At 35.9% G+C, this 27,449-nt stretch overlaps 2 protein-coding genes across 3 annotated transcripts; both read left to right on the top strand.

Moving 5' to 3' along the window:
- Window positions 1-1,190: 1,190 nt before the first annotated feature.
- On the top strand, window positions 1,191-8,228 carry LOC127941563 (sorting nexin-12). 2 transcript variants are annotated; one of them, XM_052536748.1, is made up of 5 exons: window positions 1,219-1,603; window positions 2,075-2,170; window positions 3,524-3,648; window positions 3,838-3,928; window positions 5,513-8,228. In XM_052536748.1, the coding sequence occupies exons 1-5, from the start codon at window positions 1,439-1,441 to the stop codon at window positions 5,516-5,518; spliced, it is 483 nt and encodes a 160-aa protein (XP_052392708.1). In that variant the 5' UTR covers window positions 1,219-1,438; the 3' UTR covers window positions 5,519-8,228. The 2 variants fall into 2 exon arrangements, with proteins under 2 accessions (XP_052392707.1, XP_052392708.1); XM_052536747.1 differs by lacking the exon at window positions 5,513-8,228 and having other exon boundaries at window positions 1,191-1,603; window positions 3,838-5,443.
- A 4,400-nt stretch (window positions 8,229-12,628) lies between these two features.
- LOC127941562 (cationic amino acid transporter 3-like) lies at window positions 12,629-27,437 on the top strand. The gene is made up of 12 exons (XM_052536746.1): window positions 12,629-12,785; window positions 18,977-19,423; window positions 19,512-19,673; window positions 20,243-20,414; window positions 20,547-20,665; window positions 20,789-21,011; window positions 21,093-21,232; window positions 21,566-21,668; window positions 22,641-22,867; window positions 23,684-23,850; window positions 24,874-24,982; window positions 25,080-27,437. Exons 2-12 carry the CDS (start codon window positions 19,057-19,059, stop codon window positions 25,223-25,225), a joined length of 1,935 nt encoding a protein of 644 aa, XP_052392706.1. The 5' UTR covers window positions 12,629-12,785; window positions 18,977-19,056; the 3' UTR covers window positions 25,226-27,437.
- The last annotated feature ends 12 nt before the right edge of the window (window positions 27,438-27,449 follow it).

A 27,449-nucleotide genomic window follows, 5' to 3' on the forward strand; every position in this document is an offset into this window, starting at 1 on the left:
CTGTCAACTGCAAGACTGCAGTAAATAATTGGTGTATCAGCACTTGCATTTGAATTTATCCTGTCTTTCAAAAATAAACAAATAAAAAATAACAAAAAGACAAAGAAGGCAGTCACATTTATGAGTCAGGGTCAATGGTAATCATTCAAGATGGGTAGGGATTTAGCATTAACTTTTTTTTTATGCTAAAATTTAGCACCCTCCTGAGGTAGAGAAATGACAAGGTCTTTATACATTTATGTGATATCAATTCATTTTCACCAAATAAACACGAATAAACCTAAAATCTGAAAAATCCTTTTGGAAAGAAAAATGCGGCATAGATAGTTATATCTATATTATCTGAGTAAGTTTTAGCTGTGTGACTGACTATAACCCAAAATATGCCATGCATGCATATAACAAAATAATGGAGGGAAATGTAAATTTTAACATACTTCATTAAAATTAAAGTTGCCTATCTGAATCCAAGTTAATGGCATGCTCATAGTCAGCTAAAACTAAAACTACAACCACAAAAAAATGTTCGTTACTTACATGAAATAAAATAAAATACTTAAACTTAAACATGTTATTTCAGCTAGTTTTCAATGAGACATTTTTAATTTACTGTACTAAACTATTTAAAGCTAAAATTGAAATGAAAATTATATAGACATATAAAAAATACTACTGAAACTATTAAAAATATCAAAACATCCAACAAAATGACTACAGTTTGAACTAAAATTAAAATGAAAACTGAAAATAAATCTTATTCAAAATAATAGGCTCATGCAAACTACAGTAAACTATAAAATAACTGCATTATTTTGGTACGTTTGCATGATTTTAACATGGTTTTAAAGCAGGTCGTTTAATATAGCTATATAAACATTTTCTGTTTATCACGACTAGGCCTGGCACAACGCTGAAATCATTCAAATCATACAAAATAGAACACGTTTACGTGTACTTATAAGTTTTTTATTATTATTATTATTATTATTATTATTATTATTATTACTATCTGAGAAATTCGATTTTAAAATCTACACCAATCCACACCTTTCCAGTCTCTCCTACAGTTATGAAATTTTACGGAACCCTGAAGAGCCCACCCCCTTCTCAATCTTCTACATTCTTATAGGCCAATCACCTGTCTGTCATCATAAGACAGAACGCCTATTGGCTAGCTGGGTAAAAAGAAAATGAAAAAAAAGGTGGTTCATGGAATACGTCGTCTTCGTAACTGCACATATCATCATCGCTTCGGGGGTGCAAGAAACGCAGGATTTCCTGTGCTATTGCTGAAGTGGATACATCCTAGTTTTAGATTCGAAGAAGTACCTTAGCCCATTTTAAGCTCCATCGATTTAATGTCTTAATCAAAACCTTCTCATCTGCACGTGCCTTAGACTACACTTTGACGTAGTTAGTCTGAAAGAAGTCTTCAAAGATGTCCGAAGCCACGGTGGCCGACACTCGCCGGTTAAACTCTAAACCGCAGGACCTGACGGACGCTTACGGCCCTCCCAGCAACTTTCTGGAAATCGACGTGTTCGACCCGCAGACTATAGGAGTCGGCCGCAATCGCTTCACCACTTACGAAGTCCGGATGAAGGTAGTATGGCCCAGTGAATGAATGTGACTGTGTTTGTGTCAGAAGGCTGCGGCTCGGTTCGGCCTAGCTAGCCTGCGCGCTAATGCTAACGAACGCCTCATTCGACATGAAAGAATATTGTCATTCGCAGAGTTTTAAAAAACGTGATTTTATTGTGTGAATTGCTAGGTTTTAGTCTAAAATCGTTTTTTGTGTATGTGTGAGCTAATTGGATTTAAGCAGTTCAGTGCAGAGACATTAGCTGTTGTTACTCTGTCAACCATCAAGAGCGAGTTGTATTTAAGCCATGAAGATAAACATTTGGTCGCATTACCTTTACAAATGCGTCATTCTGTAGGTTTAATAACATCTGTATGTGTATGTGTTAGATGAATTCGACAACATTCTGCGTCGTATACACCGCTAAAATATGTAATTTAGACGTTATTTAATAATCCTGTGACTTATTCTGCTTTGTCCGTTGAAATCCAGACAAATCTTCCCATTTTTAAACTGAAGGAGTCGTGTGTTAGACGAAGATACAGCGACTTCGAGTGGCTGAAGAATGAGCTGGAAAGAGACAGCAAGGTAACACATCCAGGACTTGAACATATATATGGTTGTCTTTATGTGTTCTGTGCAGAAAGTGTTTTATTTATAAAAAGATTGTAAAAAATGTTGTAAAGCCTTACAAAGTATATATATATATATATATATATATATATATATATATATATATTAGAAATAGGACAGATTGTTAAAACTTTAGATGTATATACTTTTAAAAAATGTATGCGTTTTATTTTTGTATCATGTTATGGATCTGCCGGTATCGAATTTTCATGTTGCGATGAATTGCTAATGCTTTTATCACGATGAAGGGTATTATCAAAGTATTGTAATTTAGTTTTAAAAAAGTGTCCATAATACAGTATTACAGGTTTAATGTTTTTTTCTTATAACATAAATAACTTAATATTTAAATACCACAAAGATATACTGAAATTAATATAAAGATAAACGTTTTATACAGATTAAAAAGAACTATAAAGACCAATAGCTGTCACTTTACAATAAGACCTCATTAGTTAAGCTTGGTTAAAGTATTAACATTCACAATAGCTACATTTGCTACAGAAGTTATTAATCTTTGTTAAAAAAAAAAAAGTGTTGGTTTGTGTTCAGAAGAATATTTCATTGGCAGTTTAACAAATAAATTAACTAATGAAGTCCTAATGTAAAGTGTGAATGAACAATGAATCAAAACACTTTCTGAATAATGTGTAATGTATAATTATTCACGGTATTTAGAAGTGCCCATGATAACAATATCGTGCATATGTCTAGTATCATTTTGATACATTAGCCCTATGTATTATGATATCATGAGAATATGGAGCTCACATTAAAAGAGAAAAAAAAAACACCTCAAACTAAGTTTTACTCAAACTGGAAAAAAAAGAAAATAGTGCTGTTTTTGTTTATATGGAAAAAAAATGAGTGAGAGATTTATAACTGTATAGCAGACTACTTGCATAACATGCATATATAAATATCAGTTATCAATCTATATATCCCAATAACATGTCTTGAGATAAAAATCTAAATGTATGTTTTTATGGTCGGAGTTTTGAAGTTTCTAATGTGGGGATGACATACAATTAAATGCAATACAAATATTTTGATTGATATTGATTGAGATATGGACATAAACTTTTCTCAAACGTCTGATGTATCATGTTTAACACTTGAAAACATTTTTTTTTTAAACCGAAACCATATAACAACTATCAGTCAGCTGACAGAAGGCATGTAGTAGAATGCACACAACAAGTTTTTCAAGTTTTTTTTTTTTTTTAAATAATGTTTATCGTTCAGAAGCCTTAGTAATTCTTATGCAGTATGGTCTATAGGTTTAAAATGTGTGAAAATATTTCTTAGATTGTTGTGCCTCCATTGCCTGGGAAGGCACTGAAGAGACAGCTTCCTTTCCGTGGAGATGAGGGCATTTTTGAGGAGTCCTTCATTGAGGAGAGACGAGCTGGGCTTGAACAGTTCATCAACAGGTTAGTCATCGAAATGATACCTGATGGACACTTATAAGTTAAAGCAGTACAAGTCAACCATGCAAATTATTAGTGTTTGAGGGCTTGCAATGATTACACAAATATATTGTGGACGTTCTCCACATATACTAACAAAAAAAGACCAGATTTCATGGATTGCATACATATGTTGCTCATATTCCTCTTCAGAATTGCAGGTCATCCTTTGGCCCAGAACGAACGCTGTCTTCACATGTTCCTCCAGGACGAAAGTATTGACCGGAACTACATTCCCGGAAAAGTACGGCAGTAGGGCTTTCCCAGTCTGGGACAAGGGAGGGTCTTCTTTCTTCGCTTGTCAGCTTGTATTTCCGTTCGTCTGCAAAGAAAGTGCAGAGTGACGTTTATTTTTTACACTGAGCAAAATCTAGATATCTGATGAACCGTGCAGGACTTGGTTTTATTTAACAGATCATGTTTTATACATGTGTCTGAGTTACTCTTTACACACACATTGTATTTCTTTTACATCTATACAATGTACTTGTTAGTGAGTGTGTGTGTGTGTACATTATGTAACTATACATTAAGCTGTAGCACTGTAAATCAAAGAGGGTTGGCTCATATCTTTGTCCTCTCTGGCGTCTGTTGAAAGAACGTGCTTTTCAAGTTCAAGAGTTGAGGTGTATTGCATGTCATTCCAAACAGTGCAAATGCTTACCAAAACATTTAGGGAGCAGTGAAGAGCTGGACTTGCAGTGGGTTAGAAAATTAGTCATAAATGTGAAGTGTTACCCTGTTGACAGAAAAGAGTTTTAGACTGTTTTAGAGTTTTATATAATGTTATTCGTTAATACCTTAACTATGGAATCTTGTTTCCACCAAAAAAAAGGGAATTCCAACTTTCTCATAATTCAGATTTTCTTGTTTCTATCATTATTCTACCTTTTTCCAGATTCTGGGGTGGGGGGGGGTCATAATTGTGACATGAAGTCAGCATAATTTGAGATGTGAACTCGCATTTCTAAGATGATGATTCTGAATTGTGAGAGAAACTGGCAATTGCAATGGAAAAAAAAGAATAATTGTGAGGATAAATTGTAACCTTTTTTTAATTTTTTTTTGCCACACAAACAGATGTGAGTTTATTCTGTAGCGGAAACAAGCTTCCATAGTTTTAATCGTCCAGTGCATCATTAGAATACATTATAAAACTACCATCTGATAAAAATATGAATGTCGCATTTCAGTCTAATTAATACACTTAATGTTGGCTTTGGAAGAGATTAGAGCCTTTTAATTCCAATTTATGTGAAAGGATTTGTTTCTGAGATCATGTTGGAAGATTCATGCTAATGTTCAAAAACACTGTGTTAGCAAACAAATAAGTTCCTAAAACTACTAAAAGTTTATCATTCTTGTTAAAGTATGTATTACACAAAAAATAGGCATTTAGCAGTGAGAAAAGTCTGGTGTTCTTAAAACTGATATTAGGGTTAAAGTGCTGTAATGTCTTTTTGTCAACCACTATGGAGTTTTCCAAAGTAATTAATGAGCGTATGTACCTATTTTTGGTATGAAATAAGTGCTTAAGACCTGTATTTGTATGTGAGTCCAGATTAAACTCTAGGAGTCGATCGTGAGAAAGATCCAAATAAAACAGCTCCCTACGAGGACAAAATATTTGCCAACTGTTTAAAGGTTGTCCTGCCAAAGTTCAGTCATTTTCCTCAGAATGACTCTCTATTTATGTTATCTCCTGTTCAGCGATTTGTGCCTGTTACGTTTGTCTGTAAATAAAGTAAAACTAAATAGAGCACCGGCTGGAGATTTTGTAATATCCAAACTATTTTCCTTAATCTGTTTATTCTCTCTTCCATTTTAGGTGTGAATAAAGTAAGTTTTGTTTTTTTTACTCTCAGTATGTTGTAACCGATGTGGGGAAACAATGTCTGCATGAATGCTAAACATTCAAATCAATTATATGGTGGGGGAAATGCCGTCTCATGGCTATACTTACAAAACTCACTTCAATGTCATCTGACATCCTGTTGCTTTGCTGATTTTTATTTTGCATCTGCTTGTCATGTCCTTTACAATCAACATGTACTTGTAAAACTTCTGCTGGCTGTATGTCTTGATTTGCATGCTTTGTGTGTATATTATTATTTTTTAAAGGTATAGTTCGCCCAAAAATGAAAATTTGCTGAAAATGTATCATCCCTTCAGCCATCCAAGATGTAGAGGAGTTTTCTTCATCAGAAAATATTTGGAGTAATTATTAAGCATTACATCACTTGCTTACCAGTGGATCCTCTGCAGTGAATGGGTGCCGTCAGAATAAGTTCAAACAACTGATAAACACATCACAGTAATCCACAACTCCAGTCCACCAAACAACATCTTAAGTTTACACACAAGTTAACAACTTGTATTGGCCAGATGGAATGGTTTTAAAGGGCATCACAATATGGTAAGGGGTGTAACATTTCCGTCACACGCTTAAGGCATTCAGCCAATCACAACGCACTGGAAAGCTGGCCAATCAGAGCACACCATGCTTTTCAGATCAATGATCTTTGTAAAAATCTGTCTCATGAAGGCGGGGCATAGAGGAGAGACAATAATGTACATACATTCTGTGGAAAATATATATATTTTTTTGTTTTGTTTACTTTAAATTGCATAAACATTGCTATACAACGAATACACAAAATAATCTTCCTTTTAGCAACGTCATGTGACCCTTTTAAGTAAGAGGCCTTAATGACAGATAAAGACACACACACACAGTGTTTTTATCAGCTGTTTGGGGAATCATTTTGACGTGACCCATTCACTGCAGAGGATCCATCGGTCAGCAAGTGAGGTAATGTAAAATTTCTCTAAATCTTTTCTGATGAAGAAAAACACTCATCTATATTTTGGTTGGCCTGTGGTTAAGAACATTTCTGCATATATTTTTTTTTTTTTTTATGAACCGACTTAGAGTTACTCCACCCCAAATTGCTTTGTTCGTCTTCTGAACAAATTTTAAGATATTTTGGATGAATACCAGGAGGCTTGTGACTGTCCCATTGACTGGCCAGTAAATTACTCTTTCAAGGTCCAGAAAAGTATGAAAGACATCATCAGAAAAGTCCATCTGCCATCAGTGGTTCAACCGTTATGTTATGAAGCAACGAGGATATTTTTGTATGCAAATAAAACAAAAATAATGCCTTTATTCAACAGTTTGTCTCCTCTTTGTGTCTCTCTGCACCACCTAAATAAAGTCATTATTTTAGTTTTCTTCGCGTACAAAAAGTATTCTCGTCGCTTCATAACGTTACGGTTGAACCACTGATGGCAGATGGACTATTCTGACAATGTCTTCCATACCTTTCTGGATCTTGAGAGTAATTTACTGGGCAGTCAATGGGACTGTCACAAGCCTGGTTTTCATTCAAAATATCTTAAAATTTGTTCAGAAGACGAACAAAGGTTTTACTGGATTTGAACGACATAGGGGTAAGCGATTAATGACAATTTTCATTTTGGGGTGGAGTATTTCTTTACTGGATAAGTTAATTTGACACATTTTCAGGCAACATTCAGATTGTTTTTATCATTATCCAATCAAGTTTGTTTTTGTTTTTTTTCTCAAACTAAAATTGAACAATAATGGAGGCAGCTTGGTTTGCCCTGAATGCATTAGTACTGTCAAGAGTTCTAACCGTTTTGTTTCATATCTCCTGGCCTGTGATCCAAAGGTTTTGGTAAACCCCCCCTCCCTGTCCTGGACCCAACTGCTCTACCAGCTCTTTTCTGCACATCAGTCAAAGCCTTTCACAGCTGCCATCCATGATATTCTGTATATATTTCTATTCTCAAATAGAACTAGACCCACACCTATTTCACCCTGAGGATGAACTCATCGTAATGCTGTGTTTATACCTCTTGCACTCTTTTTTTTGGAAAGACTCTGATCTTAAAGCAAATATTGCTTTCTCTAAAAATAGTGCTTTCTGAGTTTGTTCTGATTAAAACTCATGGCTTTAAGGGGAATTTGATCAGGCCACCTGACACTCCTTGGTGTATTCTTGATTTAAAGTTTAAGACTTTAATTAGATGTAAAGCAAAAAGCTTCAGTTCTACAGAAAATGATATCATCTCAAGAATTAATTAAGTCACTACAAAAAACCAGAGAACAATTTTTATCACTAAATGTAGCACTTCAGAAGCTAAAACCGAGATGGCCACTCGTCAGCTTCTTCCTTTACATTCCGTATTTCAATCATACCATTTTTACTTTGACTAAATATGTTATAACAAGGCTTTTGCTACCATTTTTAAATGAATTTTCATTTTTTTAGTGTCCGTGTATAAGTAAAGCTTTGGGAATGTACATATTCAATCACTGTGAAAAACAGAATTCCATTATGACAAAATGTCACGTTTGCTGTTAGTTTCTATACGCCATCTCTTATAATGAGTTATGTCCTTTTCTGGCTCTTACTATTCTGGTTATTTCAGGACTATGTGTAAAGAAAAGGCCACTAATTGATTTTTAAACCGCCATTCTTTCTACCTATGAATAAACCCTTCTCTGTCTCCTCCAATGTATTCTCTCATTTTGTTTTATACGACCATATTACATAGTCGAATCATACAATTTGTAATAATATATGTTCACCCATCAATGCTTTTCATTTTATTAGTCCATCTAATTCAGCAATCCCAGATTAAGAAGGCTGTTAAATGTTAAATGTAGCCACGAGGTGGCAGCGCTGCAACTTGCAAATTAACCCTTGTAGCCACTAGGGGGGGTTAATCCATACATGATGCACGTGCCCTTTTTATTTAACTTGAAATAATTCAGATGTTTCTATTTATGCCAAGGCTCCATTTATTTGATAAAAACATTTATACTGTGAAATATTATTACAATTGTAAATATATTCTATTATTTTTCCTATTGTTTATTTACTTTTTTATGCAATTTATGCTGTTATGGCAAAGCTGAATTTTCAGCATCACTACTCCAGTCTTCAATGTCGGACAATGTCAAGACATTTTTCCCCAAAAGCACTAAGAAAGTTTTGTCTGGTTGTTTAAATTATTTTACTTTTGTTGTACTACAAAATCACAGAAATTTGGGTGTGCCGTTTATTTTAGGACCATTATAAAAATTACAAATGTGTTTTCAGGCCACTTGCCCTTGTGTGAATTGCTCTGATCAGTCTGGATTAAACATGGGGGAGGGAAAGCATTAGCAGGCGGGTAAAGTCTACCTGAAAGAGCCTGTCATGTAAGCTGTGTAAGCGCTGCTTGAATGTGGATAAACTGACACCATTACTTCTTACAACTGCAAGAAGAGGCCTGTTAAGAGGATTAATATATTCCTCATTTAGATCCTACTTTTGGATATGCTAATCGGCGTTGTGCAAGTCAAATGGACAAACCAGCTCAAAAATGTTTTTATTTACACTGCACCCATTTTGGTTCATTGCTAATGTTTCCACAAATGCTTTATTTAAAGTCATTTTGTTCACAAGTTGTAAAAAGAGGGCTTGCCCTTGTCACCTATTCTCACAAACATTACAGAGAAGAATAGGGATAAATATTCTTTGCCTAAAATATTTTATCTGATTAGCATCATTGTAGATTGGAAATGAGTTTGCGCATAACGCATGACTGACGCATTGGTCCATGAAGTGGAAGCTAAATGGGATATTTCTGATGTCTACACAAACTGACACAACATATCCACCGATGTCAAAGACCACAAGGCTTTCTTTGATGCAGAGACTTTAACTCTCCCTATGAAAACATGCTAAAAGGAGCAGTCAGATGGACAGACGTGAGATTACATGTGCTTTGTTAACTCTGAAACTGCAGTGGATGAGATCACCGAATGCAAGGCTGCGACCTGGTTTCTGGCCACCATTGTTTTATGATGTTTCAGTCAACTTGACGGGATGGAAAAAGATTAAACAAGAATTGAGGATATGCACCAGACTTTTTGTCTGGACAGGAACCAACAAAACCAACTGTACACTGCTAGAAATTACAGTTATTTATTGCCATCGATGGGTCCATGAAGAACCTTTAAAATCTGTGGAGCCTTTCCATTCCACAAAAGGTTTTTTAAAATGCAAAAATAATTATTTTAAGAACTGTTTACCTAAACATTTTTAAAAAAACTAAAATAGTTCTTCACTTTTAAAAATTAATGTTCCAAAAAGTTTTTTTCCAGTGATGCCTTAGGCCCCGTTTACACAAGTGCATTTTCGTTTTAAAACGGCGCTTTAGATTTAAAACGATCCGTGTTTACACTGGCGTTTCAGAAACGGTCTCAGTTTACGCTACTCAACCGAAAATGCATGTCACGTGACCATTCATGCACACTGGGCATGCGCGTAAAAGAGTAAACAGAGAAGCCGGTTGCTAGTCACTAGCAGGTTCAACAATGAGTTTGATGGCGATGAAAAGCAAGGACGTCTTTGTGAGGTGGAATTGTTACTCAAAGTAACTAATAATTACAAGGCGGACGAAAATGACGATTGGAAGTCATGCCAAAACAAATACACGGTCATCAAGGATACGCAGAGATCACGTGGGCAGCCACGCCATCGTTTTCGGAATACCCCATTTAGGTTCGTTTACATTGAAACGCAACTCACTAGTGTAAACGGGGCCTTAGAAGAACCATTTTTGGTTCCTCGAATCTTTCAGTAAACAGTTCTTAAAAGAACCATTATTTCCTCAGTGTGAAGAGATGGCCATATGATTTTAATAATCTAAAACTTTTATCTCATCTTTTTCCACTATTTAAAAACCTTTTATTGAATGGGATATTTCCATGGATTTTAAAAGATGTTTGGTGAACCATCAATGACAAAAAAGAACCTTCCTTTTTAAGTGTTCTATGGCATTGCCACAAAAACCTCCTTTTGGAACCTTTTTCTTTTTAAGAGAGTATGTAATACAACCTGCCAATGCTTTTTATGTTACAGTACAAGGTAGATTGTTGACGCTCATCCAAGTTCATTTCTCGGAAAAGTTTCAGATTAAGTCTATGTTTCTGAGGATAATGGGCCCCCTGCTTGGGAGAGCGATCTGAACTTTACCAAGGCCGATGGGAGATTTATTTTATAACACTAGCAGATCCTCCCTCACACTACACCTCAGAAAGAGCCGTTGGGTATGAATCCCACATTAAAGTTTATTTTATTTCACAGCCAAGCTAAAGCGGATACCTTTCTAAACCAGCTGGGCTTGGACAGTATCAACAGAGCAAAATGTTGAATCTGATCAGTATGCCACTTTTCTCTCCTTCTTTACACACATAAATAAGACTATTTGCCTTCTGACACAGTCAAACTGATAAGAATATCTCTAGTGTAAATGGATCTTGCTTCACATGGGACCACTTAATGACTCTTTATGACAGGACCTTCTGACTTACTCCTATATATATATAATTCTGGAAATATAGTGCATACAAGGTCGGTTTGATACTGCATGACCTTTGGACATCAACAAGGTTATGTTCAAGGGCTAATGTACTGAAGTATCATTTTAGTATCTTTTTAGTCAATTAGTAGTTTACACAGTCTATAAATATAAACTTTATTGAATCTAATCGAATTGAATGTAATAGAAGAAGAAAAAACTATATTTTATAGTATTTGTTTATTTATACATGAAAATATATAGATATCTTTTAAATTTTAGGATGGAGTCCCTCATATGTCTGGAGGTCCATGGCATGTTAAAGATTAAAAACCCCTGAACTAGAGTCTTTTAGTCCATTATAAGACAGTTTTTGCATTAAAGTTATGGATAAGTTCTCCACTTCCTCCATTCCATTATCAGACTAATTACTTTTCATCAATACTTTATTGAATGTTGAAACTGCTTTACTTTCCACTATATCTTTTACCCATGCTTTAACTTAAAAGTAACAACATCTCTGCACTTTTTACACAGTTTTTGTTTGCCAGTTGTATTTGTTTAGATGGTTTTGCGTAGTGGTCGATTTGAAAATGAATCATTTACTAAAATACTATAGCTATTGACGTCACTTTTCACATTGAAACAGGACATATTTCTCTCCATCCTTCACGTCTAGCCTATGCTAACCTATTCTGCCTATAACGGTTGACCAATGTTTATTTGATTTCTTATGGAAAAATAAGAAACACTATATTAGAAAATCTGTAGTTATGAATTCTTATGCAAAATGTGGACTTAATTTTATCAAATTTTCTACACTTATTTATACATTTAAAATAAATTGGATAAAACTACACTTAAAAATCCCACCTCTTTATGGAACTTTATACCAAATAATTTTTTTTCTAAATTAGGTAGTCTAATTTTTTGCTTTTATGTAATTATAATCCTGACAAAATTCCTTCCAGATTATCTCACTTTCACAAACAATGTTTTTTATCATGGTCTTTAATTTACAAGCGTAAATTTTCCCCACACAATTATGTAATTTGGCACAACAGAGATTTGCTATACAAGAATAAATCTATTTATTTTGGTAATTGGGTTAAAAATAATCTTATTTTGGTGAGTCAGTGATCCAATGACCGAGGAATTCCATTAAAATATGAGGAGTATTTTTTGTGGTATAATTTTTTTGAAATATGAAAATGTTTTTTGGGGTTATATACCTTTTGAAAGAGAACAATCAGATGTTTTTTTATTTACTCTATCTTATTTTGTTTCTCGCGGAATATTTTGTCCACAAATGTAAATATTGTAAATGTAAGCTTTTCTTTAACCTTAACCTGGAAGATTTAAAACAGTATCTGTATTTGATTTCTGACTCTTCCAATAAGAAAGCTGTAAAAACTGTGAATATTTTAAAAAGTATATTATTTTCTTGCTCCCTGGTATATAATATATTAATGTCATTCTGTGTTTCAAATGTTATAAAAATAATATAATAAAAAATGGAATGGAATGGTCTGACTGGAAACGCCCTCAAAGCTGCTGATTGGTTTACATCTGGATGACGGATGGAGAAATGGGTATGTCACGGTCTGTTTATACTTGCGTAAAAACTAGACGCACGAGCTGATGCTCAAACTCGCGCACAGGCTGACAAGGTAAACACAGCTGACTCAACGTATCGGCATCTTCACATCAGAAACCAAGAGGTAACTTTTCACTATTATTTAGACACAGAATTTTGCGATAACAAATAAGATCGTTTCATATTAGGCCATCTTAACTCCTCGATGCAGCCCGGATCCTCATTGCACTATATGGTAACTGATGCAATCGAGCTTGTGCATGTAATCATCTTCTCAAATTTACTTAAATTCACGACATTAACTATGTTACATAAAACAATATTTTGTGGCATCCATTAGCCGTGCAATTATAAAATAATGTAAAAAAAAAAAAAAGTACATTAGATTAGTGCACTATTGTCGGCAGATCAAACTATTTTCTATTGTCCTTTTTTCTCAGCAGCACGTTTTATTATGTTTCACACTAATAAAGCTGCTTTAACACAATCTGTATTGTAATAAGCGCTATATAGAGAGAGAGAAACTATAAATGTACATGCATCAGTTGTGAATGAATGAATTACAGAGTAAATTGAGATTTCATCCAACGAAATAAATGTCAGTATGTTTACAGACTACTGCTGAAAATATTCGTCTACCCTGTGAGTTTTATTCTATCTTTAATATTTCTCAATGATTTCTTTCACGGTTATTTTTCTCTTATTATTTTATTTTGGAGCATTATTTATCAGTGAAATAAATCATATGCGTGTTCTTGCGAGCCAGGGAGAACGAACACTGTTAATTAAATAACGTCACAGTTCAAGTGTCTCTTTAAATTTCTCATATGGCTCGTTTTTGTCCATTCGATTTGCTTTATCTTATATTTTAGATATTTACACAACGTGGCGGTTTTAGTTCTAGGCGCGTTTCATTCATTACCGCAGGTTCCCGCTCATCGGACACGTTTTGGGCATTCTGTACCGGAAGTTGTGTCTGTTGTAACAGTTGCATCAGACCAGAACTGATTGGTGCCAGTTTAGACCGGATCTCACAGCTATCCCTGTAACACCCGTTTAAATATTACGTCAGAGGGATTCCTTATTCATTCGGTGCCATATATTTTACCCCTGCTGAAAAAAAGAATCCATCTTCAGATAATTTGTTGTGTTTTGGAACATGCTTGTCGGTTTCTTTCGCGTCTAATTTGCATCAGGCCAGTCGTATTCACCAACACTGTGGAGTTTCAGTGTTTTTGATAACTACTTTAAGAACTGATTATTAACAGAAAACACATTAAGCATATTAGGTATAAAATCATTTATATAATCATAATAACATTACATATTAGCCACTTCAGAATTAATGAAAGAGTAGTATGCAAACACATTATTTGTAATAAACTAACTATAACATAATATCAGTACATAATTATTGAATAAAATTAATCCGAGCTTTATTGCTATAGGATAGGATACTTTTCCTGTGAACCCTATTGTCTCCTACGTAAAGAACCAACCACCATCAGTAGTCCTAATATTAAAGAATGACCAACAGTTAAGTGGTTAAAACATTGGTTAAACAGATTTTTAATCTCAACCTTTTTATATTTTCCAATCTCAGATTAAGGGGAGAACAGTAGTAATGGCTTTTTCATTTAGCTCTCTTTACTTGTTAAGCAATTGCATTGGTTGAACAAATTTACAATCATCATTTATCGATTACATCCATAATACAAACCAATTCTGGTGGATTTATTACAGCGAAACCCTCAAGTTGGTTCAGTTTGAGGGATCTCTGGCTGGTATTTTGCGCAATCTGTGGAGCCCTGTTAAGGGGGCTGTGTGATGGCATTAAGCCAGCAAACTGAGAGGTTGCCAGGTTCATTCACAGCAGTATGTGCCACCCTGAGGCCTATGAGTCCGTTTCATAACCATGAACAGTTGAGCTCTTGAAGAATGCAGCTCTCTTGCTGGTTTCTGCTTGTAATATGGCACTCGTGGCCAGTGGAACCTGTGGATCCCTAAACAGTTTCGTAGTATCTCCTTCTATGCCATTTCTTGTCGGGTTATTCCCTGTCAACCTGACCTGACATCCCCGGCTCAAATTTTAGATTTTGCTAATATTTTTTTCCAGAAGAATAATAAACGTGTATAGTGATGAAAGAAAGCATATTAAATGTCATGGATGAATATTTACTGAGTAATCCAGTAATGGAGGTCAAAATGGCAGTTTTCACCTGAGATCGGTAGGTCTGTTAATAAAATCTGTTGACTTTTGCAATCTTTTTTCTCTAAAGTTTGCATGCCTGTAACTCAAGAGGTATTAAAGATATCTTAATGCCCTTTTAGATATTGGGAATTAACAAACTTTACTTTTGGCATCTTCATCTTCGCCCCTATATTGTTTGGTTCCAGAGATATTGGAATTGGGAATGATTGTTCCTGGCAGGTTCTGTCATCAGGAGTAACTTTAATAAGACTGAATTGGCCTTTAATGTCTCTCAAGGGGTCAAACGTAAAACCCTTCATGTCTTAAATGGTTTATTACATTATGCAATCAACCGATTTCATAGTTTCAGGTGAATTGTACTTATTAAACTTTGAATAGGGGGTTTGTGGTGTTTTTATTTTTTTATTTTAGATGTTTGACGAACACATTTACTGAGTTGAAATGGTATTAAATCTGTTCGGCAGAAAAGCAAACTAAATCAAAAACAACTCCTAAACGAATGGAGTCCTCGCTCTCCCATTAAGAAGGTTAAGCATTTGGCCGGTCTTTATGTAAGCGTCTTAGAATCCATTGAGGTATTTATTTTGAGAAAAGCCCAGTGAGTCACTTCAAAACACTAACATCTCACACTCATGTATGGGTTACTCGGACCTTTAATAGACATGATGAGTGCTATAAGAGTATTGATACTGCAGCCCATGTGTGTGTACTTCAGTGTTTTTATACATGTCTAAGCCTGTGCATTCAGTGGTCAACATTGTTGCTACTATCCTGCACATAGTGTTCAAACTTAATAAGTGGGTCAGTGACAATAAACTTTTTTTATCTTAACAAATTTTTTTTTAAATGCACAATTTAAATATAATTAAAACACACAAATGTATTTTTTTTTTTAAATACATTTTTAACAATGTCTTATTAAAATTTGAAATCATAGTCATAAGGTGCAACATAATAGTATTTATAAATGAAAGATTTATGAAAATACATCTATGTTTTTATATATTTAAAGATTTTAATTTCACATTTAAAATAAAAAATAATAAAGAAAACCATAAAGTATCAAAATACAAGCTAATTAAATATTGATAAACACCATAATCGTATATAAATAATACTAAAACAACAGTGGTAATGCAAATATGTTGATGGTTACACCACATGACATTATGTTTCAGTGTTTCTTGAAAATGGTATAAAGGTTTTGCAAAACTATGCGAAAGTCACCACGAATACAAAAACTTGCCAAATGTGTGTTTTAAACTAGATTTTAAAAATATATATTTTAAATATTATACTGCCTTCACCCAAGTCAAGTGTGGAGTTACAATAAAATGTGTAGGTTTCGTCGGTGTGCCAGTTTCCACGGGATAACAGACGTCATGGCATTCATGAATTTCTCATGGCTAGATCAAAAGCCTTCCAGATTTAATTTCGCCTACGTGTCACCCAGCCATCCGCGTGGAGACCACAAGAAAAAGATTAGTGCTACTGCTCTCACATTAGCCTATCATAGATGTGTGTACTGTATGCCACAAAAAGAAACTCATGGTAGGAAACATTTTCAAGGCAATTGATATGGGTGCACTCTGTAAACTCCACAATAGGTCAAGGCTTCAACCTGGTACAAAGGACGACGTAATTCCGGACTTTCTCAACCGCTAGATATACCAGTTCCACATTTAAAATGTTGTATATGTGTATTCATTTCACTAATTAAAAAGCACAGAGTAGTGAAAGAAAGCAGCTATTGTATGCATTGTGTAAGACCACAACAGTGGCTTAAAGCTCTGAGCTCTTGCCGCGATTCAAACCGCTAAGAATTTTGCCAGTTCCTTTGCCAAGTGAAACAAACCACCTTACAGATAAAAAGAGTCTATTTCAGCCCCTCCATTGTACGGTGAATTACAGGGATGTTTTTGTCCCCCCCTCCTCTATCCTCTTTGTCAAACCTCACTTTGATCTGGGACATGGGGTTCTTTGCGAGCATTTCCACAACTTTCATGAAGCCATTTTTAGCTATTTCATTGTTCTAGTTTTGTTGTTTTTGTGACAAGTTTTATTCATAAGTGGTAAATAATTGATCTCCGGCATGGGACAAGACGTTGAATCATCACGGCAGTTTATGCTAAATGTAGGCGATAGAATTGACGGAGTGCTTCACCGTCATTGTGTCAGTGTTTGTGTGTTTTAATAGCTGTTGCTGCAACTCAAGTTTCAGTGGTGTCCTCATATGCATGTGTTTCCAAATCCTTTCTGTTTGGCATCGCTGTGAACGTCACCAGTAAGAATGATGACCTGGTTAAGGACTGCGTGAAACATCAACATCAATGTACTACTGCTTGCTCAAACATAAACATGACCATGTAACCTAATGAGCTAGCAGGGGTGCTTTGGAATCAGAGAGCTCTGATAAGGAGTCAAGCAGGTCAATTAGATACTGAAGGGTTCACACAGAACAATGTGGAGCTTGTTGTAAAAGCGCAACAGTCAGTATGTTATCATACGCAATTATAATTGAGCTACAAGAAGTTTTTGTGTAGTCAAGGTCAAGCTGAAGTTGACTCGAAAAGGTGTAAATGAATATTTTGAAGTTTTTTTTCCCCCCAGACTTTTATGATTTCAGACTAAAGCATTTAAAATTACATTTTAATAGTTTATCGTATGTTGTCACAGTGAATTTGACCAACTTCTTCAATCTTTGGATTCCAATTTAAAATGACAAATTTTTTTGCGTTCAGTTTTATGCGTTACTCCACCCTCATGGACTCTCATGTCGTTCCAAACCCGTAAAAGCTTAGTTCGTCTTTGGAACAGAATTTAAAATATTTTGGCAACCAAGACCATATCTGATTTGATTAACAAAAGTGAAAAATAACATACTATACTGTTCAAAAAATTTGGGGGTTGCACTTTATTTTACAGTACGTGTATTAACATGAACTTATAGTGTACTTACAGTGTATTTATCTAAGAAAGTTCTGGTAATACAAGGTAACTACATGGGGAGGGTTAGGTTTAGGGGTAGGCTCAGGGTTAGTACCTAGTTATTACATAGTTATTGTAATTACTATAATAAGTACATAGTATGTACATGAGGAACAGGACTGTAAAGTGTTAACAATTTGGGGTCGGTTCTTCTTCAGAACACAATTGAAGATATTTTGGATGAAAACTGAGAGGCTTGTGACTGTCCTATAGACTGCCAAGTAAATTACACTGTCCAGGTTCAGAAAAGTATGAAAAGCATTGTCAGAATGGTCCATCTGTTCAACCGTAACATAATGTAGGGACAAGAATACTTTTTTGTACATGAAGAAAACGTATTTTTCAACAATTAGTCTCCCCTGTTTCTCTCCACATCACCGTAGCGCCATTTTGGAGAACATCCGCTGAACGCAAGCAGTTTACACTCTTTTGTGTCAGCCACTTCATTTTTGTTTTCTTCGTATACAAAAAGGTATTCTCGTCACTTCATAATGTTACGTTGAACCACTGATGGCAGATGGACAATTCTGATGATGTCTTTCATACTGTTCTGGACCTGGACAGTGTAATTTACTTGGCAGTCTATGGGACAGTCACAAGCCTCTCAGCTTTCATCCAAAATATCTTCAATTGTGTTCTCAAGAAGGAGCGACCCCAAATTTTTTGAACCGTATAGTATGTTATTTTTCAGTTTTGTTAAACAAATCAGATATGGTCTTGGTTGTGAACAAGACAAAACTTAGGTTCCACATTCATGTTATGAAGTTTGTTGCATGACTTTTCCTCTGGGAATAGTGCTTTACTGGATCAGTGTGTAATTGATTCCATTTCTATATCCGGCCCTAACCGACTATTTAATTAGAGGACAGAAATCTGAAGATTTGGGACTTGTATTCTGGGAATTCTTTGCAATTCCTTCTGCAGTAAAGAATTCTGAGAACCACAAAATGACGCATTCACTGAGATTTGACACTGAGGTGTGATAAACACTAAGTTCAGCAGAAAAAAAAGAAGATATCTCCTGACTAAACCAGTCCAATCCTTGGCGTACTGCCTCTGGCAACCGACTGTCACACATGTCTAATTCCTCCTTTCTCTTCTTTGTGCTCTTCTAGGCGCATAATTAACTGACAGCTCCAAAAAACAAGCACGTCCAAGAACCTCACCATCTCTGTCACCTCATTCTGCATTAATCATGGTGGACAAAATGGCCTCTTTGGGACAGGCGCTGCTGCGCCGTCGTGTACTGGACTGCTCCGGGGAGGAAACACGGTTCGCCCGATGTCTGTCCACTCTAGATCTGGTGGCCCTCGGCGTGGGCTCCACACTTGGCGCTGGAGTCTATGTGTTGGCTGGGGAGGTTGCGAGAGAGAAGGCAGGTCCGGCTATCGTCTTATGCTTCCTTGTGGCCGCACTTTCCTCCATGCTGGCCGGACTGTGCTATGCAGAGTTCGGCGCACGAGTCCCTAAAACTGGATCTGCATACTTGTACAGCTATGTGACGGTTGGAGAAATCTGGGCCTTCATCACTGGTTGGAACCTCATCCTCTCTTATGTTATAGGTACGTGTGTCCAGTAGTAGTTGATGATCATTTTGGAGGAATCAGTTGCTACTATAACTGCAATATAAAAGCTGGTTCTTGTTTATAGGTACGGCTAGTGTGGGGCGAGCGTGGAGCTCTACGTTTGACAACTTGGTCGAACAGAAGATCTCGACCTTCTTCAGGGCGTCCATGTCCATGAAGGTTCCCGGGAAAGTTCTTGCGGAATATCCGGACCTGTTTGCCCTCATTCTCATCCTGCTACTCACTGGTGAGATATCTGAAACTAGGAATCATGGTTTAATAATGGTATTTAAAGATTTACAGATTTAAGACAAAAAATGTCGGTTGTAGAGATAAATAGAACAACCACTTCGTAAACACAAAAATGTTAAAGGTGCTGTTTGTAGGTTTGACACCGAGTGGTTGAACTAGGTATTGCAGTCCAAATTCAAAATATTGGAGAGGTCCCTCCTCCTCAGACTTGATGCACATGCAGGTTGCCAGATTGACAACAACAATAGGAACGAGCGCCCTTGATAATTAATTAAATTAAATACGCTGTGTTTTCCGCCAACTGGCAACCCGGATGCCGAAATACAATTGGGTAAACTGGCAGTGGGATGCTCTCACAAACCTAAACAGAGGCAGACATTCCGGCCCGGAACGCACATTTGCAAAGCAGAATAACTAATGTTAACTTAGCATGTTTCTTAACATATTATGGAATTTTTATGCTCGAGTCAAAAACTTACATACAGCACATTTAAAACCTTTTTATGAAAAATTACTTTTAGAGATCCACCAATATTAAAAATCCGATTGCATTTTCCTCCTCAGGACTGCTTGCTTTTGGTGTAAGTGAGTCTGCTCTGGTAAACAAGATCTTCACGGGGATCAACCTGATAGTGCTGGGCTTTGTCATCATCTCTGGCTTTGTCAAAGGCAACACAGCCAACTGGAACCTCACATATGAGGACTTCGTCAATGATACAAATATCACCGAACCAGAGTAAGTTGTTTCAGCCACAAGCTGCATATGAAGTGGTGCATATGAAGATTTCGTATAGTTGTGGAGTGCATAATGTGATTTCGTGCACAAAATGCATTCCAAGAGACTTGACAGATCCATTTGTTCTCACAGACGGGTGGAAAGCACATTTGGAAGTGGAGGTTTCGCACCGTTCGGCTTCGGCGGCATCTTATCCGGCGCAGCCACCTGTTTCTACGCCTTTGTGGGCTTTGATTGCATTGCTACAACAAGTACGTCTTTTAAATGTCATAATTATACAGCACGAATACTGATTGCTGAGTATTTTCTGAAACCATCTGCAGGGTGAGTCATAAATGTATGTGGTTCACTTTTAACCTTATTTTTTCCTGTAGGTGAGGAAGCCAAGAACCCGATGCGCTCCATCCCTGTGGGCATTGTGGCCTCTCTGCTCATTTGCTTCTTTGCTTACTTTGGTGTGTCAGCTGCTCTTACGCTCATGATGCCCTACTACAAACTCAACACCCAGAGTCCCCTGCCCGAGGCCTTCAGTTACGTGGGCTGGGCACCGGCACGTTATATTGTAGCCGTCGGTTCACTCTGTGCCCTTTCGACAAGGTAACTGGAGAACTGTTTTCCCTGTAATGTTTCCGTTCAACATTTACCGTTTATCTTAAACTTTATTTTATTTTATCATAGTTTGTTGGGCTCCATGTTCCCTATGCCTCGAGTGATCTACGCTATGGCAGAGGACGGGTTGCTCTTCCGGTCCCTCTCCAGGATGAACAAGAGAACCAAAACGCCGCTGCTGGCGACTATTGTGTCTGGAATAGTGGCAGGTGCGAGACTTTTTTTTGCTTTTTTGTTCACATTATTGTTCCAAATGAAGTGGGAAATCAGCAGCCAATCTGTTTAATATACAGTTATGTGGATTTTGGACCAATGAGATGTCCCTGTGGGCGGAGCTTCCCAGTGCAATGCTGCAGAAATGGAAACATAATGTTTGTTTTGGTGACTGCTACTGATAAAAATGTATTTTTACACGGCAGCGATAGCTTTATCACATTGTGTCTGGTGTTTAACCTTTTTAAAGGTGGTGATGTTATGTAAGATTTGATATGGGTTGGATTTTCAAACTGGTTTGTTTTGTCTTTTTGTTTGTTTTGTTTTAGCTCTCATGGCGTTTCTGTTTGATTTGGCTGCTTTGGTTGATCTCATGTCCATTGGGACTTTGCTTGCATACTCTCTGGTGGCCGTGTGTGTTCTCATCCTCAGGTAGGTTAAATCCAACACTGCTACTATCAACTGCCTAAATTGTTTAGAGAGGCTACATTGTACGTTTTCTTAATTTAGTGTTCATAATTCATAATTTAATATTACACGACCAAGTTAAATTATCTTTATGTTTGGCCAATTTTTTGTATACAATACTGGTCACAGGTTTGGAGTCTACAAGAAGTCTCTCTCTCACCAAGACTGCATTTATTTGATCACAAAAAACACTAAAGTGGTATTACTGTTAACATTTTATTACAGTATATTATTATTTTAAACAACTGTTTTGTATCTGAATATATTTGAAAATGAAGTTTATTGGTGCTTCAGAAACATTTCTTATTATAATAAATTTTGAAAACCTTAAATTTTTTTTTGTTTCGTTTTTTTTTTTTTTTTATGATGATGATGATTAAAAAATGTAAAACAATAGCATTTAATAGAAATCATTAATTTGAAATAATAAACTGAACAATTTTAGTCATTCTTGCTGAATAAAATATAAAAAATGTCTTACTGACACTAAAATGATTAAGAACACTGTATGTTTATCTCATTGATGTACCATATTTTTCGGACTATAAGTCGCATCTGAGTGTAAGTCGCATCAGTCCAAAAATACGTCATGATGAGGAAAAAAACATATATAAGTCGCTCTGGACTATAAATCGCATTTATTTAGAACCAAGAGAAAACATTACCGTCTAGAGCCGCCAGAGGGCGCTCTATGTTTTCAGTGTAGACTACAGGAGCACTGAGCAGCATAGAGCGCCCTCTGGCGGCTGTAGATGACAATGTTTTCTCTTGGTTCATTAGTCTTAGTTCATTTCTCTTGGTTCATCTCAAATAATTTTGATAAAGAAGTCGCACCTGACTATAAGTCGCAGGACCAGCCAAACAATGAAAAAAAGTGCGACTTATAGTCCAGAAAATACGGTACATGGTTTGACTCAGTGGATGTTCTGTCTCTAGATATCAGCCAGGCACGCTGAGCTCCTCCAGTCAGACTGAGAAACTGGTGGAACTGGTCGGTGGGGAGAAGGTGGCTGTATGTGGAGATAGTGGAGATGAATATGGCATAGACCTGGATAACAATCCCCGCAAAGAGAAATTCTCCCTGAAACTCCTCCTGGTTCCTTCCAAGGACTCGCCGACTGAAATGTCAGGAACGATCGTCTACGTCACAACCGCTGTTATCTGTGAGTGAAGATTTGCTTCATTGTCACTGCTTGATGAATGATAAGCTATTAAAGGGACGGCTGATCCAATATAAAATAACAACAAAAATCTTAAAATGACTGGTTTTATATGCTACAAGTGGATTGAGGCATCACAACATTATAATGTACAGTATAAAACTGGATATTGCTTTTGAGAATTACTTGAGTGTTATTAAATTCTGAAGGTGATGATACACGGAGCTACTTTTTGAGCAATGTTGCTGGGCCCACGACTGATCTAAAGTATCCAGATAGAAATTGTTGCCCATTCTCATTTGGAAAATACCCAAGCAACATTGCTCAAAAAAGTGGCCTTCAGTGTTTGTAAATATTAACTTGAAATGAGAGTTAGAAGTATTGTGCAACCCTGGGGTGGTCTTTGTGCTAATAATATACACTACTGTTCAAAAGTGTGAGGTCAGTAAGATATTTTTCTTGAAAGACTTGTAGTTATAGAAGAATCCAGAACTAAGTGTGTTAAAAAATATATTAAGCAATAAATATCAAGTTTTATTGAGCACCAATTGAAAACATTTATGCAAAAAATTCACCTTTGAAATGTATTAAAATAGAAAACGGTTATTTAAAATGTTTATAATATTTCACAGTATTGCTGTTTTACTCTACAAGAGCCTTCTTTAAAAAAAAAAAAAAAATACCCGAACATAAATGCTGGTGTAGTGTTTGTATGTACATTCTTATTTCATCATGATTCAGTAATATAGTTGGCTGGATTTCGGCTGATCCTGAATCTGTTGATTATGGACTGATTCCAATGTTCTCTTGTCTTTGTAGCTGTGTTGATCACCGCGCTGTGTGTGGTTTTGGCCGTGCGTCTGGAAGACATCGTGAATCTTGAGATGGTGTGGGTGATGGCGTGTGTCATTCTGGTCCTGCTGTGCATGCTGTGTGTCATCGTGATCTGTAGGCAGCCTGAGAGCAAGGAAGCTCTCACCTTCAAGGTACCAGATGTCCTCATTATTGATCTGGCCGTTCATTATGTTATAAATCTTTGCCTTGGGCTAAACCGCAAGCACCGAAGTGATGTAAAAGAAAACATGTTATTACAACATAAATACTCTAAGACAGATCGGGACAGATCACCGATAAATGAAAGTTCTGTCAGAATTTACTCTTCCTTATGTCATTCCATACCTGTATAAATCCCTTTCTTCTGTGTAGCAATAGATGTGTGCAATAAGTCATTATAATATAACAAATGAATTTTTCTTCTATTTTTTTAATTAACAATAAACCTATGTCTTTTTAAAAGATGAATTAATTTGTAAATGATTTATGCCTTTATTTGATAACCACAGACAATACATTTTTATTTGTAAAACATAATCAAGAAAAAATAAAACAAACCACAGAAAGTCTGGAAAAAAAATAAAGCATTTTTTAACGGTCCTATTACTGTTAAATAAAAGAAAGATAAATTATTAAATTGGTAAAGTTTGACAAATTCAACTGATTAGACATTAAATCATTAAATTTAAAACTGAAAACAGGGATTTTTTTGGGAGGGGGGGGGGGGCGGATATTTCATAGGGCCCTAATAATTCATTTTTTCTTAAACTTGCAATAAATTCCAAATAGATTTGTAAAATTTTCATTAGTTAATTAGACATGCATTTTTTTAATACCAAAATTTTATTTAACCATTAAAATGGAATCCAGAAATACTAAAATGTGAAAAATATAAATAAAAAAAATGGAACTTGGGGAAAAAAGAAAAGGGGTTTCATATGCCCTTCAGAATATGATTCTATCCACAAACATGTTTGATATTTTGAGTTGATTTTACCACGTCTAGTTTTCATTTGCCATGTGTCTCCTAGCAACAAGGCACAAATTTCTGCAGGAGTTTTGTTCTGTTTTGACCGACCTATGAAGTGCTTTAGTATACGCTGCTCAGTTTTTCCTCTGTATCCATTTACAAAGTATTTTCAGATTTGCTCATATATTAAACGTCCTGTGTGCAGGTGCCTCTGTTGCCCTGGCTGCCCCTCTTCAGTGTCTTTGTCAACATCTATCTCATGATGCAGCTGGACGTGGCCACCTGGTGCCGCTTCACCGTGTGGATGGCTATCGGTGAGCACATCTCTTCATTTAGCTCCTGTCTGCGAAAGCATCCTATTTGTTTCCTTCCTTCCAAACCACCCACTTCTCTTCTCATGTCCGTTCCCAGGTTTTGCAATCTACTTTGGCTACGGCATCCGGAACAGCACCGAGGGCATGAACAGCTCCCTCCGAAAATATGAGCCAGCCCTTCAGAACAAAAGCCCCATATATATAGGCGTCGAGGAGAGTGAAGTGGAGGGCATTTCTCCTTGATAGGGAGAGAACGATGGGTTTATGCTGCCCTACGTATTTTCATTTGAAGTCTGCAGATTTATAGTAAATATCACGGCTCATTTATTGTAGAAACCGCCCCAAACATCTCAATTGCTAAAGGATTCCTCATCCTCTTGAAATGAACCCCAAGAGTTTTCCGTTAGAGATTGTCATGCAGCCTTGGCCCTCCAGTACTGTAAATGCTGGTTTAAAAGTCCTGGCTAGTACTGTAATGGCCGTATTGTTCGGCAGACAGTGAGCTGACCGTGTACAGGGTATTTTATTTTCAGGATCGAGTTCCATGCACATTGTTTGTTCGCTAAAGCCTTTGGGTCCAAAATGGTTTCCCAGCGCGACTTTGCGGAGTTCAACAGGGACCCCTAGTGTTCAGAATTTGAAAATGGCAAAACCAGACAGTATTTGTTGTGGTCATTAGTCACTACTGTAAGACAGAATAATTGAAGAACTGAAACTGGAAAAAAACTGACTTTGTAAAAACTTTCATGTCTTTGAGAGTTGAATGGATAGAAAAATGGTTTCAATTTCCAAAGCATGTTATTGGCCAATGTGGTATCAAATGATGTATTTGATGTATTGTACAGTGTGTGTGTGTGTGTGTGTGTGTGTGTGTGTGAGAGAGAGAGAGAGAGCGTTTTGAATGGATTATACAATTTGCGCCAGAAAGTGTTCCGCTTTACAAAATATTAAATTATTTTGGGGGAAAACTGTTTTTATATAGACATGTATAGTAGTTTACCCATCCAACTTCCTTAAACTTGACGATTGTATTTCAGCATACTGTATAACAGTGTTTCCAGATGACATTTATGGAAGGTTGCCTTAGTAACTATTGTTTCTGCCAAAACTACTTACACTACTGTTCAAAAATGTATTGTTTAAATGTATTATTATTATTATTATTTAAATACTGTTATTCTGGAAGTATGCCTTAAATTGAAAATTGACAGTAAAGACATGTAATATTATATTGGATAATATCAGAAAGGATCGATGTCAAAGAATCTTGATTTTTTTTAATAATAATTAATTTGAATATACTAAAATTATAATAAACTTACAATGTATTGAAATATTAAAAGGCTGGATTTTAAAATATATTCAGATAGAAAAGGGTTATGTAGAGCTATTTAGCTGTTTTTGATCAAATAAATGTAGCCTTGATGAGCAGAAGAGACCTAAAGCACAACAGTGGCGTATCTAAAGTTATCTTTACCAACTGGTGATATGATTCTGAAAGCTGCATCTATTGTTTGAAGGAAATACCCAATAATAATCTTTCATTTTTAACTGTAATATTTGAGCAGAAACTATGGTTACTGTGCTAACTTACTGTAATAACCAGCTCACAGGTCAACCTAAACTGGCCTGAAGACTGAAAACCTAAAGAGCCTTTGTTTCATATCTGAAGGTGTAGATACTTGAGAAAAAGTGTCACTATTTTTGACCAGATTATTATTATTATTATTATTTGATTAGATCTTTTTAGTTTCCATTGAAACTTGTTCTTGGCAGCATGGCTGTTGAGCTCATGTCATACTTTTTTTTTCTTTTTTGTGTTTATTGTAGAGATGTTTTAATGTAGTGGATTACTAGTTTACTGTTTCTCAATCAAACTTGTTGATTATCTTGGGCTCCTATCATACCTTTCTGATATTTAATGGTATGAATATTTAAGCCCTTCAGGTTTTTTTTTTCATTGTAATTGTGTTCAGATAATCGAAGAGCAGAGGCTTGTCTACACGACAGAATAGAGTAGAAATCGTTTAAAACCACTATTGTTTTTAAACCCATTTTAACGACGCATATTTTTGTATAGCTTTATTATATTAGTGTTTCACAATCAGCTAAAAAATTTTCTGTTTACATGTACCAGAAATGTAGAGTTTAGGATGACACATTATCGTCTGATCCCAGGCATTACGAAGTCTTGATTGAGTCTGGAGACGTGTATGTCTCCTGTAGATCAGTGCCTGAAGTTTCAAATGTACCTCAAAGATGGTTGGTATATGCCTTTGAGATACACTTGTAGTGTTACATGTGTTTATCAGTATATAAATATATATATTTTGTTTGTCTTTGGGTTTTTTAAACTGTAAATATTCACGCCATGTACAAAGAAATGAGCTGTATTATAAAAAAATAATGTTCGTGTTTTTTCTTTTTTTTTTAAATAAAAGGTTTTGTAAAACAACAGAGGCTGTTT

Source organism: Carassius gibelio, chromosome A21 (genome assembly GCF_023724105.1).
Source record: "Carassius gibelio isolate Cgi1373 ecotype wild population from Czech Republic chromosome A21, carGib1.2-hapl.c, whole genome shotgun sequence".
Lineage (NCBI taxonomy): Eukaryota > Metazoa > Chordata > Actinopteri > Cypriniformes > Cyprinidae > Carassius > Carassius gibelio.